This window comes from Protopterus annectens, chromosome 10.part0, assembly GCF_019279795.1.
Source record: "Protopterus annectens isolate FY-2018-M chromosome 10.part0, PAN1.0, whole genome shotgun sequence".
NCBI classification, from domain to species: Eukaryota; Metazoa; Chordata; order Ceratodontiformes; family Protopteridae; genus Protopterus; species Protopterus annectens.
In genome coordinates, this window is record NC_056744.1 from 1,242,832,071 (window position 1) to 1,242,857,210 (window position 25,140).

Here is a 25,140-nt window from a genome sequence, read left to right on the forward strand (position 1 = left end):
CTCAGGTGAGCAGCTATCCTCAGGTGAGCAGCTATGACCGCCATCACTTTGGTAAACACCCTGGGGGCTGTGGTGAGACCAAAGGGTAGGGCTCGAAATTGGTAAGGATGGACTCCTAGCTGGAAGCGGCGGAATATCCTGGAGCTTCTGTGCATTTTTATGTGATAGTAACCATCCTGGAGGTCTAACAAGCACATCCAGTCACTCTCTTGCAGGTATGGCATGATGGATTGTAACGTGACCATCCGGAACTTCTCTTTGGCAACTGACAGGTTCAGGATAGATAGGTCCAGAATGGGCCTTAAGTCACCCGTTTTCTATGGCATCAAAAAGAACCTGGAGTAGAAGCCCAATCCAGACTGATCTGGGGGACGGTTTTGATGGCTCATTTTACTAGCAGCTTGGAAATTTCCTGTGCTACTGCCTTCCCTTTTCATGGGTGTTAAGTCCGGGAGGTGTCTGGGAGACATGGGTAAGCTCACAAAGGGGATAGAGTATCCTCTGGATATGATTTGAAGCACCCATCGGCCCACAGTTATGGACTCCCATGCCACTGTGTGCAAGGACAATCGTCTCCCGACTGCCTCCAGAGTAGAGCAGTCAGGCAACCCCTCAGGGTTGCTGCCCGGATCTGTCAGAGAACGGTTCTCGAGACTCGAAATTCTGCAGACCCCCATCTGCCTCTGGGCCGGTGTCCATTCTGTCCCCCTCTGCCTCTGGTGGAAGAAGAGCCCTGAGTGTCCCGGGAATACTGAGACTTCTGGAACCACTTCTTTTGCCCTCTCTGGTTCCGAGAAAAAGGACCTTTGAGGGTTAGAGAAGCGGATTCCAAAGGCGGACAGTGTCTTCCCATCCTTCTCACTCTGCACTAATTTCTCCTTGGCGGTCTTACCGAAGAGTGTAGAACCGTCATAAGGGGGCAAACGACGCCTTGAAAGGTTCGGAAAATTGACATAACCTGAGCCAGGCGTTAAGCCTCATGGACATGCTGGACCCAGCCGCCCTAGCCGCTCCTTCTAGAGCATGGGAGAGGAATCGCATGGACATATTAGATACTGCTTTTAGAGTGGCCATCCTCGCGGAGAACAAAGCCTTGCACTCCTGCGATATTGACTTGGGGGGAGACTCCTCCAGCTCCTTTACTAAGTTGCGTTGGAGTCTAGTGACGTGGGCCAAATAATTCAGCGCCCTGACTGAAAAGGTAGCTGAAGCGTACACCCACTTCCCTAGGCAGTCCATCATCCGTGACTCTCGGTCAGGAGGGTGAACCGAAGAACTCTCCTGGGCAAGTTCCTTCTTAGTGGCTGCTGCTACCACCATGGTGTCCACGGGGGAGCCGTTATTCCAGGATGGTCTATCAATGGGGGGGGGGAATTATGATTTTATCGGGTCAATTAGGGACAGACTCCATGGTGTCCGGTTCCTTCCATGCCCGCGAGGTGACCAAATCCACCAAAGGATCCATAGGAGGGGACACCCAGGAAGTAAACGGGCCCGTGCTGAAAGCCTCCAGGAACACAGACTCATCAGAAGAGGGTTTGGGGGCAGACCAACCTCTCCGCTGGTGCAGGATCTCCATATCATCTCCCAAAGGAGACATCCTTGGGAGGTGATCTTGGAGAACCCTCTCCATCATCTAAATCCGTGTCCACGGTGAAGGACTCGGGGGGAGTCCAAGTGCCTCCTCTTGCACGTATGCTTGCGAGGAACATCTCCAGTGGGGATCTCTGGGGGGCGCTAGCAAGCCATTTGTTCCTAGAGGGGAACCGTCTGGAGCTCTTCGAGCATGGGCTGTCCCTCTGGTAATACAATGGGGATCGTAGACAGAGCCAAGGGGCTCTGGGGGGAGGGGGCGGTTAGGGGGTCTCGATCCGACAGATTGCACACTTTCTACCACATCGAACGCTGAAGGAGAGTGAACCTCCTGGGAAACCAATAAGGAGGCCGGTCTCCCCGGGTCCGACGCGAGAATCGGAGCCGGGCCCGAGGTGGATAAAGTTCCGAGGGAGGGAAGCTGGCCCAACAAAGTCGGAGCAAATGGTAAAGGTTCCACTCCCTCGGATCTGACACCCAGGCTCTGGCTCCAAGAGTGGCTTGGATCTGAGCTGGTCGGATCCGAAATGATCCAGGCAACTGTCGGCGTCGAGTAAACCGGTACTGTCGGCGCCAACCTTGGATCAGAGTACTCCGAAGCACAACGTCGGATCGGAGAAGGAGAAATGGGTTGAAAGAAAGGAAGCGAGCTCCCCCCTCCTTAGGGAGGGGGGCTGGCAAGACCCCAATTTGGATCTGTGTACAGATAAAGCACCTCATCTTATCCAGATCCATATCCGAACAAGGAGCGGGTTTAACCATGATGAGGCCATGGACTCCGATCTGGCGGGTCGAGGTACCAAGGCCCGAGAGGCTGGACGTGTCTCCTCCAGCTCTGGGAAGATCCTTGGTGATCGGAGCTGAGGGGAGTCATGGGTTTCTGGAGTTTTGCTGGGTGAAGCAAGGTCCGAGGACCTCTTCCTCTTTTCCCTCGTCCAACTCTCTCTCCCCCTTTCTCTACCTCTCTTCTGCTCCGCTACCACAGGCTTAGATACAGGAGTTTGAGTCCCAGCCTGGGAGGAAGGAGAAACCAGAGGTAGAAAGGAGGGAGAGGCAGCCACAGCAGCTGCTGTGGCTGAAGCCGAAGATGAGGAAATAGGGCCAGGAAGGAGGAAGAAGACCTTTGAGGGCCAACTTGGCCTTCCCTATCCTTTAGGGCGTGGGGGTTGAAGCCCGCACAAATGTTACAATCCACACTATTATGGGCCACACCCAAGCACAAAACACACAGTGTGTGGCCATCCGCTGGGGATAGCTTATGGCCACACATTGTGCAGCGCTTGAAAACAAGCTTTTTAACCATGCTAAAGTTAGAAAGAAAGCCTTGAAAAAAGACAGGCAAATACTTTCTAAAAATCACACACCCACTCCCCACACTAGTCTATAGAAAATGCTGACGGGGAGGGGCACCACAGAACAAACTACTCTAACTACCTAAAAACACTAACACTCGACGCCAAAGCGATGAGGAGGAAAAGGGTACCTATACTAATCTAATCTGACAAAAACAATAACATTTTTCTACTCACAGAAAGTTTAATAACCCACTGCTAGCTGGAGCTCAGAAGACATGATGTGAAGCAAATCACGGCAAACGAGATCTGGGGATGGAAGGCAGTGGAGGTGTATTATGGGTAAGGGGAGGAGTCTGGAGCTTGGAGTTGATGCTAGCAAAAGTTGCCGGTTCTGATCCGATAAGGATACGTATCCCACAGGTTGAAGACCAAATGAAGTAAACTACTTCAGATCTATTTTAATAGTTTTAGTTATGGCATCACCAGTAAACAGGAAAAATATAGCTTTCATATGCAGTAAGCTCAACATATTAAAACAAAATCCACAGCGGGTCTGGAAAAGCATAACTCATCTACCCAAATGGCAAATTTATGCAACCCAACATACTAACCCAATTCTGCTTCTGCTGAATTACCAAAGCATTCAGTCAGTGAATACTAAATGGGTGCAAACTAAATTTTTACTATCCTCTCATTATGAATCAATCAATAAGTAACTAGCACAGTAAAGAAAGTACAGTTTTGTACCTACCATAAATGTAGATGTTCGAGGATTCCATTGCTGCAGTCCTTACTATTGGGTATAGTCCGCGTCCCAGTCGGCGAATACCAGAGAGCTGACGTCCGTCAGGCGCGCGGGCGAGGCGTCAAGACGCCAGGGTACCTAATAACGCATGACCGACGCGCCATATCCTCAGTCTTTTGCCGCATGGTCCGATGCAGAAGCAGTTTTGCGAGTGCAGGTTGGCGTTCTGAAATATTTCCGAAACCGGAGTTTCAGACCGAAACAGAGTTGGCTAAGTACCCCGTTGGGGAACATTTTGGTTTTTTCTTGCCTCAGTATTTTACCGGATGTCAGAAAAAGTGAATAACTGTATTTCTTGTGGGAAACAGATACCTCATAAGAGGATCCAGGCAGAAATGTAAGACTTCAAGTGAAAGAGGATCCTGAAAATTTGGAGTTTTAACAGCTTCTTTAAAAGTTTTATAGTGAAATTAACCTGTCTCTGTAAAGCAACTGCAGGCATTCCAATAATTTCACTATAGAGGAAAATTTGAGCAAGAACACATGAAGAAGGTGGGAATGCATTCCAAACATCTGGTTCTACCTTTCAGAAGGCACACTCGTACAGATGTTTTTTCAGATCCACGGTAGCCTGATTTTGGGAACTTAGAAAGTACAATGATGTGGTCATTTTAGGACAATGCCTGCTACAGAGAAATTTAAAGTGATAAAAAATGTCTGTCTCATAAAGGGGAACTTACAGCTAGATCATCATACCTAGGTAAAATAAATGAATACAAATGCAAAACAATACTCATATACAGTCATCTCTTACCTTTATAGTGCCCTGACTGTTAGCAGCTATGAGAACATTGGATTCCTGAAAAAAATAAATAAATAATAAGTAACAAGGCATACCATCTCCCACTGAAAAATCAACTATGACCATCATCAGTGATAAACCATACATTTCTACTCTTGATTATTGTAAACAGACAATGAAAATAGCACTCCTTTACCATGTGCTAAAATAAGGTTTCCTTTTTATAATTTCACATATTGTCTTAAGGATATGTTTTAAAGTATAACACTGAAAAGCTGGAGCAGGGTTAACAGACACCATTAACACCAATGTAAAGGTTTATTCTACAAATTTATTCTAAAAATACATGCTTTTGTTTTGAAAAACGTCAAAACTTCCTCAGACAAATACTTCAATACAATTTTTCAAAAAAAGAAGTTATGTACTCACCATAACCTTCCATGTTTGTTGTCCTTGATCTTGCCTTCCTTCTTGCTGTTTGGGTTCAGAGCCGACCCTCAGCTCAGACTCGGCCGTATACTATAGCTCGAGAGCTTTTACTGGCTAGAGGCTAACCCCTATCCCAGCATACCTAACGTTAGTTACCCAGATCTCATTTGCGATAACCCAGTACTAGACCATGTTGTTGTGCCTTTCGGCTTTACCTGGTTAGGGGTCGCCACAGCGGAACTCCGGTCCACTAATGACTGGCAGTGGATTTTTACATGCCGAGTTGCCAGCAATAACGCACAACCTACAACGAAGGCACGCCCATTCACGCATGTCTCCACACAGAAAACGCTCTAGCTGAGAATCGAACAGGACAATGTCTTACTGTGATGCGACAATGCTACAGCAGCACCACCACCGCAGTACAGTTCGAAAAAGGTATACTCTATTTTACATATCAGAGGACACTTATGTATAAAGGTGTAAACCATCCTCGAGCGTAAGAAGGGGAGACTAGGACTAACCAAAAGGTATGGTAAAAAAAGGAAACTCAGCCAGTATAACCAATAACAAAAAAAAAACAAGGAATTCCTCTCAATCCTCCAGGAAGGGGGAAGGAGGGTGGGAAGCAAGAAGGAAGGCGAGATTAAGGACAACAAACATGGAACGTTATGGTGAGTACATAACTCATTTATGTTATGTTGTCCGTATCTCGCCTACGTTCTTGCTGTTTGGGACAGCGTCCCCAGCACCTGATTCTTGGGTGGCTCACTGGAAACAACTCTTCAGGACCGTGGAGCCAAAGGATGCCCTGTTCCGGAAGGCCACATCTACTTTGTAATGAGCAATAAAGGTATAGGATTAGCCCATGTAAGCTGTCGCACAGATCGAATCCAAAGGCAGTCTGGCTTGAAAAGCAAAAGAGGTAGCCAAGGCCCTTGTTGAGTGTCCTTTAATTTTCCCTGGAAGTTTTTGTTTACACAAATCGTAGACATGTTTTATAGTGTCTGAAAGACACTTAGATAAAGTCACCTTTGAGACTGCACAACCTTTTTTATTGTCCACAAAGGATATGAAGAATTGGTCAGATTTTCCAAAGTCCTGGGTCCTATGTGAACAGAAAAAAGAAGTTATGTACTCAACATAATGTTTCAAGTATGCAGTCCATCTTGCCGAACATTAATACATGTGGGTTCGGAGCCGATCCTTGGCTCAGACTCAGCCGCTTAGAAAGCCTGAAAACTTCTGATTGGCTCGTGGCTAATAGGTATCCCATGATGCATGCACACATTCCCCAGATCTTGTTTGCTACTAGTCTACCAGAATAAGACAGGAAAAAGGACAAAGGTCCGGAAGAATAAACTGTAATAAAAGGCGCCCTTGTGGCAAAAAACACTGTAGAAAAGGAAAAACTGCATCCAGATCCTCCAGGAAGGGGGCTGGTGGGTGGGTTTGTAATAATGTTCGGCGAGATGGACTACATACATGGAACGTTATGGTGAGTGCATATCTTCTTTATGTTATGTAGTTCTATCTTGCCTCCATTATTACATGTGGGACAGCGTCCCTAGCATCTTGAATGGGTGGCTCACTGGAAGATACTCCTAAGTACCGTGGAACCAAACGAAGCTCTACCCCTGGAAGTTAAATCCAATTTATAATGGGAAATGAAGGTATGAGGGGTAGCCCATGTTGCTGCTGCACAAATACTATCAACAGGTGTCCTGGCTTGGAAAGCAGCAGAAGTAGAGAAGGACCTGGTGGAATGCGCTTTGACTTTAAAGGGTAACTCCTTTCCTTGAGAACAGTAAACAAAGGAAATACAACTAGAGATCCAGTTCGTAAGTGTAACCTTGGAAACTGGCAAGCCCATTCTCGCCTCAGCAAAGGAAATAAACAGCTGTTCTGATTTTCTAAATTCCTTGGTCTGGTGGATATAGAAACGTAGTTGCCTGTGTACATCCAATTGGTGGAATGTATACTCTGCTTTATTGGAGTGATTAGGGAAGAACACTGGCAATTCAATTGTTTGGTTAAAGTGAAATTGAGAACAGACTTTAGGAATAAAAGAAGGGTTGGTCCGGACAGAGACCCTATCTTTGTGAAAAATTAAATATGGAGGTTTAACAGACAGAGCCTGTAATTCAGAAACTCGCCTGGCTGAGGTTATTGCTAACAGGAAAACAGTCTTCCAAGACAGAAATTTCAACTGACAACTATGGACTGGTTCAAAGGGTGACAGAGTAAGTCTAGACAGAACTAGATTCATGTCCCAAGGAGAAATGGGGTTCTTGCACAGGAGGTCTTAACATCATGGAACCCTTAAGAAAAGATTTGCACAGTTTGTGAGACATAAGACTGGAATCATTAATACCCACATGAAAATTAGATATTGCTGCTAGTTGAACTCGGAATGTAGCAGCTGCTGAACCTTGGTTAAAGAGTTCTGAAAGAAACTCTAGAACAATAGTAATGGAAGCTGTAAATGTATCAACTTCTCTATTGTGTGCCCATATGGAAAAATCTCTTCCATTTACTATGATACAATTTTCTGGTCGAAGGCTTGTGAGAAGAGGTAATAATATGAGTTACAGCTGGAGACAAATCATGAAGCCTGACTAGTGACGGAACTGGAGCAGCCATGCTGTCAGTTTGAGTGTGTGGAGATTGGGGTGAAGAGAACCTGACGTGTGTCAGGAGGTCTGGCACTGGGTCCAGTGTCCATGGGCAGTCCAACAGATGAGGCCCGAGAAAAGGGAACCAAATCTGACGAGGCCAGTAAGGAGTGATGAGTATCATCTTGCTTCCCAACAGCATTGCTTTCTGTATGACCTTGGGGATGAGTGGAAAAGGAGGAAAAGCATAAAGGAGTCCCAAGGGCCAATCGTGGAATAGTGCATCTCTTGCAGACTCTCCCGGGGGGAGGTGAGAGAGAAAAAGGTGCTGCATTTGGTGTTGATGGGACTGGCAAAGAGGTCGCAGCAGGGTTGTCCCCACTTATGAAAGATCATACTGGCTATTTTCTGGTTCAAGGACCATTAGTGAGGTAACAATATTGCCCTGTTTAGCTTGTCCGCTATCACATTGGAAGTCCCCCGGATGTGCATTGCAATGAGAAAGCATTGGGAAGAAATCGCCCAATTCCAAACTCGCATGGCCTCTCGACATAAGGGGTATGATCTGGTCCCCCCTTATTTGTTTAGATACCAGACAACTGACATGTTGTCGGTCTGGATAGCTATCATCCCTAGAGTGAGAAAGTCGTGAAGTGCTTGCAACGCTAGAAGCACCGCCCTCATCTCTAGGACACTGATATGCAGATGGGCCTCCTGCTCTTGCCATGTGCCTTGGACAGTCCTGCCAAGATAATGCCCCCCCACCCTATCTGAGAGGCATCCGTGGTCACAGTGGCAACGGGTTGGTGCAGTACAAAGGGAGTCCCTGTGGTAAGATGACCTGAGTGAATCCACCAGCGTAGGTCCTTTTTGCAAGATCTGTAATCAGGATCTGACGATGTAGAGGCAACTGCTGAAACAACCACTGGGATGACAGGAGCCATTGGAGTATTCTCATATGTAGTCTTGCTAAAGGTACCAAGTTTATGGTTGACGCCATAGTTCCGAAAAGCTGCAACACCGCCTTCGCTTTGACTCTTCGAAGGGGAAGCATCCTGTAAATTTTTTGCACAAGATTCTGTATTCTGTCTCTAGGCAGTCTGGCTGTCATATCGTCCATGTCTATGTTTGCTCCTATAAAAGTTATAGACTGAGTGGGCAAAACAGAGGATTTTTCCCAGTTTATCGAGATTCCCAACTGGGAACAGAGCTTGATTGTGGAATCTCTTGATTGAATTAGGCGATGCCTGGTAGTGGCGGTCAGGAGTCAATCGTCCAGGTATGGAAAGACTTGGATTCCCTGACGCCGCAAATGAGCTGTGACTACTGCCATGCACTTGGTGAACACCCGGAGGGCTGTGGTGAGACCAAAGGGCAGCGCCCAAAACTAGTAATGATTGGCTCCAAGCCGGAAGCGTAGGTAGCTCCTTGATGCTTTGTCCATCATTATGTGGTAGTAGGCATCCTGGAGATCTATTGAGCACATCCAGCTGTCTCTCCCCAACAAAGGGAGTATGGATTGTAGAGTGATCATTCGGAACTTGGACTCGTTTAACCTGCTGAGGACTACGATGGGTCTCCTGTCCCCTGTTCTTTTTGGAACTAAAAAGAACCTGGAGTATGTTCCGAATCCTGTCTGGTCTGTTGGGACCTTTTGGAGGACTCTTTTTAATAGCAGCTTTTCTATCTCTATAGCCGCTTGATCCCTGTGATTGGGTGGTACATCTGGGATCCTTTTGGGAGGGCGTGGTGGAAGGGAAAAGGGTATAGAGTAACCTCTGGTAATAATGTCTTGTACCCACTTGTCTCGAGTGGGATTTAGCCAGGCTTCTGGGTACAAGGAGCGACCCCCGACTGGCTCCAGAGACACACAGTCGGTTCCACATCAGGAACGCTGATAGGGATGGTCACAAAAGGAATCGCGACTTCCCTGATTTTGTGGGCCTCCCCTGCCTCTAGGGCAACATCTACCATTATTTCCTCCTCCCCTGCCTCTGAAGGAGGAATCACCTTGTGTGTCCTGGAAAGGTCTCTCTGATTTCTTGAAACACATTTTGTTGCTCTTCTGACCTTTAGGATAAGGTCTAGAAGGAACGGTAAAACGGACTCCCATGGCAGAGAGTCTTTCCTTCCTGCTCACACCTGGTGAGGGTATCTTTCATCTTGGGTTCAAAAAGACAGGATCCGTCCACGGGAGCATTGGTGAATTTAGACTTGAAAGGCTCAGCAAAGTTGCATAGATGCATCTGGGAATGTCTCCTTAATGAGACTCCTGAACCCGCCGCCCTACTCGCACCATCAGCTGCGTATGAGATCAGCGGCATGGAGGAGTTAACAATAGATGTGAGGATAGCCAACTGAGCCGTCACTGTAGATGGGACTGCTTCAGTCGAGGTACCCTGAAGAGTATCTCCTAACTCCTTTAGGAGTCTCGTAAAATGTGATAGATAGTTCAACGATCAGAGTGTAAAAGCCGCTGAAGAGAATATACGCTTCCTGTACCTATCCATCGTTCAGGATTCCTTATTAAGTGGATGGATAGAAGAAGTAGTCTCTGCTAGCTCCTTCTTAGTGGCCGCCACCACCACCATGGCATAAACAGGTAAACCCTTAGATAAAAACTCTTTGTCCTTAGGGGCAGAGAGAAATTTATTCGGCCTCCTGGGGACCGGTTCCACGGCATCAGGAGTCTGCCATGCCTTCTGACTCACGAGATCTAGTAATTCATCAAAAGGAGGAGACACCCATGAAGCTGAGGGTTGAGACCCAAAAGCCTTCAGGTACACTGACTCCTCATTGGAAGGGGTAACGGTGGGCCAGCCGACTCTCTGCCTGAGGATCTCCAAAATGTCTGCAAAGGAGACACCTTCAGAGGACGACTTAGGGGACCCCTCTGACTCATCGAGGTCAGTGCCAGATGTGACAGACTCAACAGGGGAGTCTACATGCTTCCTCTTACATGATCTCTTCTGAGGGGGCTCCTCAGCGGAATCTTCTGGGGAGGTCTCGGAAGATTGGGGACCACCCAAACGGGGGTCCTGAGGCTGTGAGTCTCTACCATCCCGGGGGAGAGAGGATGCTGAGACTGTAGTCGGTGCTTGAGGGAGTATAGTATCGGTACTCCTACGTGTTACGGATGAACTATCTAACATGCTCATCTTCACGAAAACCGATTCCTCCGGCTCCGAATGATGCCCCGGCTCTGAGGAGAGCATAGGTGCCGATGGCTCCAAAGGAATCGGCTCTGAGAAATATGTAGGGTCTGAGCTCACTCGGGCCGACGTACCAAGAGGAAGACTTGGCACCAAAGAGGTTCGGTTCCAAGTGTCCCCCTTGGGCCCGACCAAAGAGCTTCGGACCCTAGACACTTTGGATGGCGCTGACTGTGCTGGAGCGGAGCTCGGCTCCGAGACAACCACCCGGGGTGCTGGAGCAGAGGACACCACTATAGTAGGTACCGACAGTATTGGCTCCAAAGGCCCAATCTGGGTTGGAGGAGGAAAAAGAGCAGGGTCGGTAATATGAGTTGGCTCCGAGACAGAAGTGGTCGGAGCCAATAAAAATTTTGGCAAGGCTAATTACTTGAGTCTGAGCACCACTCCCTCGATGTCCTCTTCAGAAAAGCTCCTGGAGGATATGGAAGACAGTGTTGGAGACCTCGCTCTCTGCAATATAGGTGATTTTAAAGTAGGGGAGACCGGTGGAATGTCTGTAGACCGGCTCCGAAGAGGTCTGCTAGTGATCGGCACCGAAGCACTGGATGCCGACACTGCAATGTCTGTGCCCAGAATCTCAATTGGCTCCAAGGACAGTGGAGCAGAAGAGACAGAGGCCATCTCCGATTTAGGTAACTTCTGTGGAGGTTCAGAGACAGAAGTTGAGGCTGGAGAAGGCCTTTTTGAGGTCTTGCCCTTATCTTTACTAGAAGAATGCGACCTAGCAGAGGAGGACGAACTGGCTAGGTCTTCCTCGAAAGAAGGTTTTAACAAGCCTTTTAGAATCAACTTATTCTTCCGTTCCTGGAGCACTCTAGGACTAAAGGAATGGCAAAAGAGACAAGTCTACACTATGTCCATCAGTGATGGACATTTTTTGAGAGCATTTAGTACACTTTTTAAATCCTGACTGTTTATGCTCTTTATGTTCTTTAGACATAATGGCAATCTCAATATAGGCGATTAAAGAGAAAAAACAACACATTCACTCAACAAGAGAGTAACTAGATCCTCTAACTTAAACAGATCTAGCCCTATTTCTCACAACAAACAACCAAGGGAAGTTTTACTAGGTTCTCAAACTTAAACGAACCTAGTGTAAAGGAAAAGGAACAGACTAGTACCTCTAAGTAAAATGGTTTAGTCCAAAAGCACACACTCACAGGAACACACAGAAAAAAGGCCAACAAGCCCAAAATTTTATAGCAGAACGTCAAATCCAGTAAAAAGTAAAGTCCGGTTAAATTGACACAATCGGTATCACAATAAGGCTAACAGCAATAAGAAAAGCACTTCACACGAAACTAAAAACTTCTAACAAGCAGAATAATAAAGAACTAAATCACTTAGCCACAGCCAACCAAAAGAAGCTTCCAACTGAAGACGCGGCAAACAAGATCTGGGGAATGTGCACATGCATCATGGGATACCTATTAGCCACGAGCCAATCAGAAGTTTTCAGGCTTTCTAAGCGGCCGAGTCAGAGCCGAGGATCGGCTCTGAACCCACATGTAATAATGGAGGCGAGATAAGACTACATAACATCGTAACTGTCTATGAACATCCAATTGAGGAAGCTTATACTCTGCCTTGTTGCCATGATTGGGGAAGAAAATAGGAAGCACTATAGATTGATTCAAATTGTAGTCAGAACATACCTTGGGTAAGAAAGAGGGGTTGGTTCTGAGAGAAACCCAACCTTTATGGAAAATCAAGTACGGGGAACGAATAGATAAGGCCTGTAATTCTGAAACCCTTCTAGCTGAGGTAATTGCAACCAAGAAAAAGGTCTTCCAAGTCAGAAATTTGAGTGGACAAGAAGCAGATGGTTCAAAGGGGGGAAGAATCAGAGCATCTAAAACTAAATTTAGATCTTGGGAGGGGGTTCTTTTATTGGAGGTCTTAAGAGGGTAGCACCTCTTAGGAATGCCTTGCATAGCCTAAGGGACATGATACTGGACCCCATTTCTCCCATATGGAAATTAGAAATGGCAGCTAGTTGAACCCGGATAGTAGCTGCAACTGCTCCTCGCTCAAAAGTTTCAGCAAGAAATTTGAGAATTTTTGAAATGGGTGCAGTAAAGGGATCAACCTGATTTTTGCCTGCCAAACAAGAGAAGTACATTTATGTACACTTATCATAAATGTAAATGTAGATGTTCGAGTGCATTCACTGTTGCAGTCATCACATTTGAGTTATCTGCTTGCAGTAGCCCTCAGTTGGCCTGATTAACAAAGTCATGGGTCCTACGTCAGTTGCTGTCTCTTCTTCCGTGATGTCAGGTAGTCAGGGGTATAAAAACATGCAGCCGACGTCATTACATCAGTTTTTCTTGCCCCAGATGTCAGGTGCCCCCCTAATGGGGAGCAATTAAATCTATAAATACACAAGGTTATACCTCCAACAAAAAAGCAAATACACCAAAAAGCTTTTAAGCATTGTAAAGGAGAGAAAAGGTATAGCCAAAAGAAGTCAGGGAGCTGGAGGGAGGGTAACCAGGACTGCAACACTGAATACACTCGAACATCTACATTTATGGTAAGTGTACACACCTGTACTATGTTCTTCGTGTTTCACTGTTGCAGTCATCACATTTGGGTAGACTCCCAAAGCTAAGGATGGGAGGAGGAATTTAGATAGCATTAGGACCAGGTATAAGGCCCTGCAAGATTGCAGTGGCAAAGCCAGCTCTGGATTTAGAGAAAATATGCAAATGGTAATGCTTGGTGAAAGTTTGGACAGAACTCCAGGTAGCAGCTTCTAGGATGTCCCTGGTAGGTACACCGCTGAGAAAGGCTGTAGAGGTAGATGCAGCCCTGGTTGAGTGGGGTCTGATCCCCTGTGGGATAGGTTTTCCATGGAGCTTATAGCAGAAATGAATGCAATGGCCCATCTATTTGAAGATGTTTGCTTTGAAATAGCCTTCCCCTCTGTCCTTGCAATAAATGCCACCAGCCGTTCAGATTTCCTTTGAGGTTTGGTCCTGCCCAAGTAGAATCTAAGTTGTCTGTGCACATCTAAGGAGGGCAGTATCCGTTCCCCTTTGTTCTGTGGATTAGGAAAGAAGGTTGGTAAATGAATGGACTGATTAAAGGCCACACTGGATACCACCTTTGGCATGAAAGAGAGATTGGTCCTGAGGGACACCCTGTCCGCATGAAAGATGATGAAAGGCTCCACTGCCACAAGGGCCTGTAATTCAGATACCCTTCTTGCTGAAGTGATTGCTAAAAGGAAAGCTGTTTTCCAAGTAAAGAATTTTCAATCTGCAGTAACGGCTGGCTCGAAAAGAGGAAGGGTAAGTTTTTACAATACAAAGTTAAGGTCCCAGGCTGGAGTTGGAGCTCTCCTGGGTGGTCTTTAATTTTTGGCCCCTCTGTGGAACTGCTCGAGCAGTGGATGGGAGAAGAGGGGAGGTTCTGTAATGTAATGAGCTGAAATGGCTGTGGCATGATTTTTTATTGAGGAAAAAGACAGGCCTTTGTGAAGCATCTCAGTTAAGTATTGTAAAATCTGAGGTAAATTGGGCACTGCTGTGCTCATCCCTTGAGATTTGTTCCAGGCACATAATCTTTTCCATTTTTCAGCATAAGATTTTCTAGTACTAGGCCTCCAAGCCTCTAAAATGATATCCATCACTGGTTTGCTGAGGGGTGGTAAAGGAGAGCTTAGGTAATTAGCCAGGCTGTTAGGTTCAGTGCTTGAAGCTGAGGGTGCAGAATCTAGTTCTCCTGCTGAGACAGCAGGGTAGGAGTCTGAGGCAGGTGTCATGGGGCCAGCAGTGACACACTGCGCAGGAGGGGGTACCAGTGTTGGCATAGCCAGTCTCGTGCAATCAAAATCATCCTTGGTTTGTTTTGTTTGATTTTTAGTAGTACTTTGTAGTGCAGAGGCAGAGGAGAAAAGGCATAAACTGATAGGTTTTTCCAGCTGAAGGACAGAGCATCCACTTTCCAAGCTTGTCTGTGGGGAGTCCTTGTGCAAAATATTTCCAATTGATAGTTCTGGGGGGGAGGCAAACAGGTCTATTTCTGGGCTCCTCCATTTACTTGTCAACATGTTGAAAATCTTTGCTTCCAGTTTCAGCTCGTGTGGGTCCATGAAGTTTCTGCTTAGTCCGTCTGCCAGTGTATTTAGTTTTCCTGGCAGGAATTGAGCTTGTAGATGTACTTGGTAGCTCAAGGCTGTGTTCCACAGTGCCATGGCTCGTCTGCAGAGGGGGTAAGAATGTGTACCACCCTGCTTGTTTATGTACCACATAACAGTGGTGCTGTCCGTCTTTACCATTAATTGTCCTGGAAGAATGTGGTCCTTGAAGGCTGTCAGATCATTCTGTACAGCTAACATTTCTTTTTGATTGATGTGCAGGTACATTTGACTTGGGTTCCATTTGCCCTGAATGCACTTCTCTGCCAGGTGCGCCCCCCATGCATAGTCTGATGCGTCTGTTAGGGTTTGGGCGGCAGGGGGTAGTGTGAATGGCAGTCCCTTGCTTTGGTGGCAGGCCTCTGCCCACCAAAGGAACTCTAAGCGTAGGCAAGGTATGACAGGAATCACTGCTTCTAGATCCTGAAAATGTTGATACCATAGGCTTTTTTAGATACCACTGTAGTTTCCTCATATGCAGTCGTATATATGGAATTAGAAGAATGCAGGAGGCCATGAACCCCCAAGGCTTGTAGTATTTGCCTTGCAGATAGCAGGGATTTTGTGGCCACTTGTTTGAAGTAGGTTGTCAAGTGAATTTGTTTCTCTGGTGTAAGGAAAGCCATCTGGGAAGCTGTATTCAAGCTTGCTCCCAGGAATATAATTTGTTAACAGGGTACCAGGTGTGATGTCTTTTCATTTATGGTGTACCCCAGACAAGTTAGCACCCTTTTTACAAAAGCCAGATGATTCAAAAGTATGTCCTGGTTTTCTGCCTGAATTAGACAATTGTCCAGGTATGGGCATATTTGAATATTTCTTTGCCTGAAAAATGCAATGACTGGAGCTAGGCACTTTGTGAATACCCTGGGATCAGTAGATAAGCCAAAGGGCAGTGCAGAGCACTGATAGTGCGTGTAGCCTGCTTTGAAGTGTAGGTATCTTCTGCAAGATTCCTTGATTGGGATTTGCAGGTATGCTTCCTTTAAATCTAGTGTTGACAACCAGACATCTTTGCCTAGCATAGGAAGCAACTGGTGAAGAGTCAGCATCTTGAATTTTGGAATCACCAAAAAGGGGTTTAGAGTAGACAGGTCCAGGATAGGACAACATGAATTGTCTTTTCTCGGTACCAGGAAAAGTCCTGAGTAGAAACCTTGTCCCCTTTCCTCTTCTGATACCAATGGAATAGACCCTATGCTTGAGAGAGAGAGTACTTGCTTTTGTGCCTCTGCCCACTGATTTGGAGGTAGATCTGGCCAACCGCTTGGAGTTGGTAACGTGTGGAAGTGAAATCTGTATCCTTGGGACACTATATTTAAAACCCATTTGTCCTGGGTTATGAGTCCCCAATTCTTTGCATGAAGTGCAATCTTCCCCCCCAAAGGGGCAGTCAGTTGAGAAGTGCTTGGAAGTTTTAGAAAAGAAGTAATTGAGACAGATAACCATGGGGGGGGGGTTATTACTCCCAGATTTGGAAGTGGAGGCCCCCCCACTGCTTAGTCCTGTGCGTCCCCTGGGACTGAAGCTTGGGTGCTCTGCTGGACTTGGGTTTGGACTGAGAAGGTCTGAAAGAGGCAAGAAAGGACCAATTCTTAGAAGGCCAATGCCTACTAAATCTTGGAGGTTGTACTTGTAAGAAATCTTTAACAGTCTGCATAGATTTAGCTTTTTCCTCCATCTTTTTAAGAACTTCTGCCTTGTTGCCAAACAGGTGGTCCTGATTTAAGGGAGCATCCAGTAATTTCGCTTTATCGTGATCTGGCAAGGATTGCTTCTTAAGCCAAGAATGCCTTCTAAGTACAGACCCAGTTACAAGAGCCCTGCAAGATGCCTCTAGTGAATCAAAACCACATTGCAAAGTATGTTTACCAACTTGTTCAGCAGAATGCATTAAATCCTGTAAATCCTTATTTTCAGCACAATCAGGAATCAACATCATTTTCTGTTTAAGCAATCCAATAATATGCTACTACTTTAACATATGAAACTGGCAATTCAAGGACCTAATGGCCAAAGTTGCAGAAGTGTATACCTTCTTACCCCATCTATCCAGTGCCCTGGAGTCTCTATCAGAGGGGGTAGGATATTTGGCAGTAGTAGATTTAATGTCCTTGGGTCCCTGTGAAATGGTTTCAGGATCCTTGAAAAGGAAAGTACAGTTGTGTACACTTACCATAAATGTAGATGTTCGAGTGTATTCACTGTTGCAGTCATTACATTTGGGTAATCTGCTGGCAGGTTGCCATCAGTTGGCTGGAATAACAAAGTCTTGGGTCCTGCGTCGGGTTGCTGTCTCCTCTTCCATGATGTCAGGTCGTCAGAAGTATAAAACATGTAGCCGACGCCATTTTATTCTGTTTTTCTTGCCCCAGATGTCAGGTGCCCCCCAAATGGGGAGCAAAAAAAAAAAAAAATATATATATATATATGTATGTATGTATACATATAAAAACAGAAATATATGTAAATGCACTTTTAGCAACATAAACTTTACCTTCATCTAAAAGCAAATACACCACAAAGGCTTTAGTATATAGTGAAGGAAAGAAAAGTTATAGAAAAGTGGGGATGGCGGGTGGGTAACCCAGACTGCAACAGTGAATACACTCGAACATCTACATTTATGGTAAGTGTACACAACTGTACTATGTTCTTCGTGTCTCACTGTTGCAGTCATTACATTTGGGTAGAATCCCAAAGCTATGGATGGGAGGAGGGAATTAAACAGCATTAGAAGCGGTTATAAGGCCCTGCAGAAAGTACAGTTTTGTACCTACCATAAATGTAGATGTTCGAGGATTCCATTGCTGCAGTCCTTACTATTGGGTATAGTCCGCGTCCAGTCGGCCCGAATACCAGAGTATAAGGCTGACGTCGGTCAGGGCGCATTAGACTGACGCCAGTACGTCAGGGTACTAATGCGCATGACCGACGTCATATCCTCAGTCTTTTCTTGCCCCAGATGTCAGAAGACCCTAAAAAGACAAGGCCCAAAATACCTGCACCAAAAACATGTACAATATATACAAGAATATATACAAAAATATAAGCATGTAAACTCATCTACACAACCACCCCTAAACACAGAGGGAAGGAGGGAGGGGGGGTGGACTGCAGCAACGGAATCCTCGAACATCTACATTTATGGTAGGTACAAAACTGTACTATGTTCTTCCTTTTCCATTGCTGCAGTCCTTACTATTGGGTAGAATCCCAAAGCAGAGGTAAGGGAGGCTGGCAAATCATAAAGAAGTAGGAGCTGACAACATGCCTTGCAAAACAGCTGTGGCAAAACCAGCCCTAGACTTAGAGTAGATAGGAAGGTGATAATGCTTAGAGAAAGTATGCACTGAACTCCAAGTAGCTGCTTCCAAAATATCCTTAGTTGCCACCCTGCGTAGAAATGCTGTTGAAGTGGCAGTAGCCCTAGTGGAATGAGGCCTAATCCCAGCTGGAATCTCCTTGCCATGATGGGAATAACAAAATGCAATGCAAAAGCCAATCCACCTAGAAATAGTTTGTTTTGACACAGGCTTGCCCTGTGAACTCAAAGCAAAAGAAACAAACAACTGCTGAGACTGCCTAAAATCCTTAGTCCTGCTTAAATAATAACGCAATTGCCTGTGTACATCTAAAGTGTGCAAAATCTTTTCCCCTTTATTTTGGGGGTCTGCATAAAGTAGGCAAATGAATAGTTTGGTTTAAAGCCACACTAGAAACCACCTTAGGCATAAAGGAAGGATTAGTGTAATGATACCCTATCCTTATGGAAAATCAAAAGGGCTCTACTGCCATAAGGGCCTGCAACTCAGACACCCTTCTTGCAGAAGTAATAGCCAACAGAAAAGCAGTCTTCCATGACAAGTATTTCAATTCAGCAGTAGCTGCAGGCTCAAAAGGTTGTAGAGTAAGTTTTTCCAACACAAAATTGAGATCCCAAGCAGGAGTAGGAGCTCTACGTGGGGTCTTATATTCTTTGCCCTCTAAGAAACTGCTTGAACAAAGGATGCGAAAACAAAGGTGGGTCACAATCATAGTGAGCTGAAATTGCTGCAGCATGAATCTTAATGGAAGAGAAGGACAAACCTTTGTCCAATAACTCAGTAAGATATTGAAGAGCCACACTCAAATTAGGCTCAGAAATCTCCAAATTCTTTGCTGTACTCCAAAATAAAAATCTCTTCCATTTTTCTGTACACTCTCCTTGTACTAGGTCTTCTAGCTTCCATAATCACATTTAAAACTTGTTGAGAAAGTTGAGACCTGCTGTGTTTCAACACAGAATATGCCAGGCTGTTAGATGAAGAGAGTGAAGCTTGACATTGAGCAGATGACCGTCCTTCTGAGATAACAGATGGGGAATCAGAGGTAAAGGCCATGGAGGCTTCTTTACCAGACTCCGTAGTAGTGGGTACCAGTGTTGCCGAGGCCAATCTGGAGCTATCAAAATCATCCTTGGCCTGTCTTGTCTGACCTTTAATAGTACCTTTGGAAGAAGAGGCAGAGGTGGAAAGGCATACACATGAAGGTTTTTCCAACTGAAAGACAGAGCATCCACTTTCCAAGCTGTGTGATGAAACCCCTTTGTGCAATACTTTGGCAGCTGGTGGTTTAGTGGAGAAGCGAACAGATCTATGTGTGGAGTTCCCATGACACTGTCAATTTCTGAAATACATGAAGATCCAGTTTCCACTGTGGGGATCCATGATTTGTCTGCTTAACACATCTGCTAAGGAGTTCTGTGCTCCTGGCAGAAACCTTGCCTGAAGAGTTAGTTGCAAGCTTAGCGCAGTCTCCCATAAAATCATTGCTTGCCTGCATAGAGGATAAGAATGTGTTCCCCTTGCTTGTTGATGTACCACATGACAGTTGTGTTGTCTGTTAGAATCAACACCTGCCCTGGAAGAAGTAACTCCTTGAAAGCCATTAATGCAAACTGGACTGCTAACATCTCCTTCATGTTGATATGTAGATGCTGTAGTCTGGCAGGCCACTTGTCTTGTATCCACTTTCCATTTAGATGAGCTCCCAAGCAATGTCCGAGGCATCTGTCGTTAAAATCTGACTTGCCTCTGGCCGGGTCACAGAGAGTCCCTTGTTTAGGTGACATTCCTGAGCCCACCACAAAAATTCTTTTGAAGGCAAGGTATTATTTGAATGACAGTGTCCAAATCCTGGCAGTGCTGTGTCCATACATTTTTGAGATACCATTGTAGCTTCCTCATATGCAGTTTGGCATTGGGAAGCACCAGAATACAAGATGCCATGAACCCTAATGCTTGAAGGACTGACCTTGCAGTCAGCACGGACTGATGAGATAGTTGATGGAAGTAAAGTGATAGATTCTTTTGTTTGTCCGGGGTTAAAAAGGCCATCTGGGCTGCTGTATTCAGTCTCACACCCAGAAAGCACATGTCTTGAGAGGGTACTAGACTGGACTGTATTTCGTTCACAGAATACCCTAGGCATCTCAGCACTGCTATAACATACTCCAGATGCTGTAGAAGGTCTTCCTTTTCTTGAGCCAGGATCAGGCAGTCGTCCAAGTAAGGATAGATTTGAATTCCTTGTAGCCTGAAGTAAGCTATCACTGGAGCCAGAACCTTTGTGAATACTCTGGGCAGTAGATAAGCCAAAGGGCAATGCAGAGAACTGATAATGAGAATTTCCAGCTCGAAATCGCAGATACTTCCTGCAACTTAGCCTTATAGGCACATGAAGGTAAGCTTCCTTGAGATCTAAAGTTACCATCCAGTGATCTTTGCCCAGCAGAGGTAAAAGTTGTTGTAACGTCAACATCTTGAACTTGGGAATGTCCAGATAAGTGTTGAGGAGAGATAAATCCAAAATTGGTCTCCACGTGTTCCCCTTCTTTGGTACTAGGAACAGGCGAGAATAAAATCCTAGGCCCCTTTCTGATACAGGGACTGGCTGAATGGCCCCCATCTGGAGTAACTGAGAAACTTGCTTGTGAGCCTTTTGTCTTTGTGGAGGAGGAACGTCTGGCATGCCTTTGAAAGGGGGCATTGTGTGGAAATAAAACCTGTAACCGTGGTGAATGATATCCAACACCCATCTGTCTTGAGTAATTAAATCCCAATTTTCTTTGAAAAGAGACAGTCTTCCTCCCAAAGGAGCTGCCAGACGAGAATCTGCTGGCAGCTGAAAAGGCAGGTCATTGGGTCTGTTTACGAAAGGACTGACCCCTGCCCTCACCAGAAGTTTGAGCAGGTGAACTCCCTGATCTAGGCCTAAAAGAACCTTGAGCCCTGCCCCTACCACGTCTAGACCTACCCCTAGACTGGGAATCATAAGCAGGATATGTCCACCCCTTAGCAGGCCAATTTCTACTAAACTTGGTGGCTGCACCTGCAAAAATCTTTAACAGTTTGCATAGACTTAGCTTTGTCCTCCATTTTCTTTAAAACTGCTTCCACAGGCGATCCAAACAACACATCAGACTGTAAAGGAGCATCCAAAATCCTTGTCTTAACATGCTCAGCTAAATTCTGATCCTTCAACCAGGCATGCCTGCGAAGAACAGAACTAGTAGCAGCCACCCTCGAGGAGGCCTGTACAGCATCAAAACCACATTGCAAAGAATGCTTACCCACTTGTTCAGACACATGAACCAAATCCAGCAACTCTTTACACTCAATACCTTCACAAAGCATCCACCTTAGATTTTAATTGTGAAAGGAGATAATTCTGATATTTTAGCATGTGAAACTGACAATTCAACGCTCTCATGGCTAGAGTGGAAGAAGTATACACTTTCTTTCCCCACCTATCCAAAGCCCTTGCCTCTTTATCAGTGGGAACAGGATTTTAACCACAGAAGCCTTAACACCTTTAGGCCCTTGAGAAATAGTTTCTGGGTCCGCCCTAGGACTCTTAAACAAATACTTATGAGCTTGGGCACCCTATAATACCTATCAGGCTTAACAGGAGCAGGAGGCAAAGAGTCAGGGTTCAGGGAAGCCTCTGCAAAACATCTTCCACCACATTCAACACAGGAGGAATAGCTAAGGGCCTATGCTGGGGTAAAACAAGAATTCCCTAAGCCTTTTCCTGGAATCAGAGTAATCCTGGCCTTCCCATTTAAAGTGCTCCCTCATGGAATGCAGAGTCTCTGAAAATGAGAAATCCTCAGGAGGAGAAGCTGTAGGAGTGGAATCATCCACATCAGAATCAGAATAAGTAGGATACTCCTGCAAGTCTTCCAGAAGACTCTGAAGCCTCTGAACACTGTTCAAAACTATCAAACTCGGTTCCACCCTAGGCCTCTTATCAGGCGGGGCATAGAACCTCTAATCATAGTAATCAAATCTTCTGCCATTTTAAGCATATGTTTCTTAGGTACAGAACCCGAAATGCTAGGAGAAGCCCCCACTGAAGCTGAACTAGGCCTACCTCTCAAAGAAGTTTTGGCAACAGAAGGAGAGGCTCTAACTACCTTGGGAAGAGAGGGAAGAACAGTTACCTGAGAAGCCCCTCAGCCTGGCCTACCTCCTGAGAAGGCACATCCTGTAACAGTAAAGTTTCTGCCTGAGACTCCATGGAAACTCCTGGCAAAACCTCTGGCTCCACTGAGCCTTCTAAAGAACCGGCGTCCGGGACTGCGGTTCATCAACCCTAGGCTTCACTGTTTTGTCCTTGCGCTTCTTGGGGAAGCGGGCCGGAGCATCCGGCGGCATTTTATAATTGCAACGCTTCCCAAACACTAACCTGGCACAGTCTAACCTCCTCTTAATAGTGCGTTTGTTAAACCTAGCACAAGAGCGGCAACCAACAACGTCGTGCTCAGGCCCTAAACAAGGTATACACAAGGTATGGTAATCCCTATGAGGTATCTGTTTCCCACAAGAAATACAGTTATTCACTTTTTCTGACATCCGGTAAAATACTGAGGCAAGAAAAAACCAAAATGTTCCCCAACGGGGTACTTAGCCAACTCTGTTTCGGTCTGAAACTCCGGTTTCGGAAATATTTCAGAACGCCAACCTGCACTCGCAAAACTGCTTCTGCATCGGACCATGCGGCAAAAAAGACTGAGGATATGACGTCGGTCATGCGCATTAGTACCCTGACGTACTGACGTCGGTCTAATGCGCCCTGACCGACGTCAGCCTTATACTCTGGTATTCGGGCCGACTGGACGCGGACTATACCCAATAGTAAGGACTGCAGCAATGGAAAACGAAGAACATCTGCAGTGGCAAAGCCTGCCCTGGATTTGGAGAAGAGAGGCAAATTATAATGCTTTGTGAAGGTATGAACAGAGCTCCCAAGTAGCAGCCTCTAGAATGTCTTTGGTTGGAACCCCTCTGAGAAAAGCTGCTGAGGTAGAGGCAGCCCTGGTGGAATGTGACCTGATCCCCTTGGGCACAGGTTTACCATGGTGCAAGTAGCAGAAACGAATGCAGTGGCTTATCCACTTATAAACAGTCTGCTTTGAAATAGCCTTCCCCTCTGACACTGCAGCAAATGCTACCAGTAGTTGCTCAGATTTTCTTAGAGAGTTGGTCCTGTTTAAGTAGAATCTTAGTCATCTGTGTATGTCCAACGAATGCAGAATCCACTCCTCCTTGTTCTGTGGATTTGGGTAAAATGTTGGCAGGTGAATTGTCTGTTTAAGAGCCACACTGGATACCACCTTAGGCATAAAAGAAGGATTGGTCCTGAGGGACACCGGTCCAGGTAAAATGTAATAAAAGGCTCCACAGCCATGAGAGCCTGTAGTTCTGAAACCCTTCTTGCTGAATTGACTGCCAAGAGAAAAGCTGTTTTTCAAGACAGAAATTGTATATCCGCAGTAGCTGCTGGTTCAAAAGGAGGAAGGGCGAGTTTTTTCCAGCATAAAATTGAGGTCCCATGCAGGAGTTGGTGATGATCTGGGAGGCCTTAAATTTTTGGCCCCCCCAAGATACTGTTTAAGCAGAGGATGAGAAAAGAGGGGATGCTCTGTGTTGTAATGAGCTGGGATGGCAGAGGCATGGATGTTTATTGAAAAAAAAGATAGGCCCTTGTCAAGCATCTCAGTCAAATATTGTAAAATCTGAGGAATATTGGGCTTTGCTGTGTCTGTTCCTTCTGCTTGGTTCCAAGCACAGAATCTCTTCCATTTATCAGCATAAGATTTTCTAGTACTAGGCCTTCTGGATTCCAAAATGACATCCATCACAGATTTACTGAGAGGTGTTGTTTGAATAATTAAATGATCAGCCATGCTGGAAGATTCAGAGTTTGGAGCTGAGTGTGCAGAATTTGATTGTTCTGCTGTGGCAGTAGATGAGGTATGCGAGGCAAGTACCAAGGAGGAAGTTGAGACATATTCCTTAGAACTGGGTACCAGTGTTGGCGAGGCCAGTCCAGAGCAACTAGGATCATTTTTGGTTGTTCCTGTCTGACTTTTAGTAAGACCTTGGAGAGAAGAAGCAGAGGGGGAAAAGCATAGACTGATAGGTTTTTCCAACTGAGGGATAGGGCATCCACTTTCCATGCTGTTCTGTGATAAGTTCTTTTGCAGAATTTGTCCAGCTGATAATTTTGGGGAGAGGCAAATAGATCTATGTCTGGGCTCCCCCATTTCTGTGTTAACATGCTGAAGATTTGTGGATCCAGTTTCTATTCGTGCGGGTCCATAAGATTTCTGCTTAGGTCGTCTGCCAGAGTATTTTGTTTTCCTGGCAGGAATTGAGCTTGAAGATGTATTTGGTAAGTCAAAGATGTGTTTCACAATGCCACGGCTAGTCTGCAAAGGGGGTAGGAATGTGTACCCCCCTGCTTGTTTATGTACCACATAACCATGGTGTTGTCCGTCTTTATCAGTAGTTGTCCTGGATGAAGTAAGTCCTTGAAGGCTGTCAGAGCATTCTGAACAGATAGCATCTCTTTCTGGTTGATATGCAGATACATTTGTTTTGGGCTCCATTTGCCCTGAATGCATCACCCCACCAGGTGGGCCCCACAAGCATAGTCTGATGCATCTGTAGTTAGGGTTTGGGTGGCAGGAGTAAAGTGAATGCGTCATTTTTTTAGACATAAAAGATGTTTTTGACCTTGTTTTTGAGGCTGGCGTCAGTTTAATATAAAAATGTTGAGGCCTGAAAACACCCTCAGACGCCGGTGCCTGCTCAGCGGCTCCGGACCCATCCAAGGGAGAGACATCCGCGGGTTCAATACTCTAAGAATCTCGTGGCATACCGGACTCCGAATGGGTCTCGGTAGAGGCCTGTGACTCAAAAGTAGTGGGTATCAGGGGCTGCGAAAGCGCCTCACTGAGTATCGGCGAAC

At 45.8% G+C, this 25,140-nt stretch overlaps 1 protein-coding gene across 1 annotated transcript in view; it reads right to left on the reverse strand.

The window, feature by feature from the left end:
• The window catches only part of COP1 (COP1 E3 ubiquitin ligase), a 1,660,397-nt gene that overhangs the window by 40,677 nt on the left and 1,594,580 nt on the right, over nt 1–25,140 (reverse strand). The window contains exon 21 of the mRNA XM_044085965.1: nt 4,448–4,492. Coding sequence (XP_043941900.1) covers nt 4,448–4,492 — 45 coding nt within the window. The remainder of the gene's footprint in view (nt 1–4,447; nt 4,493–25,140) is intronic.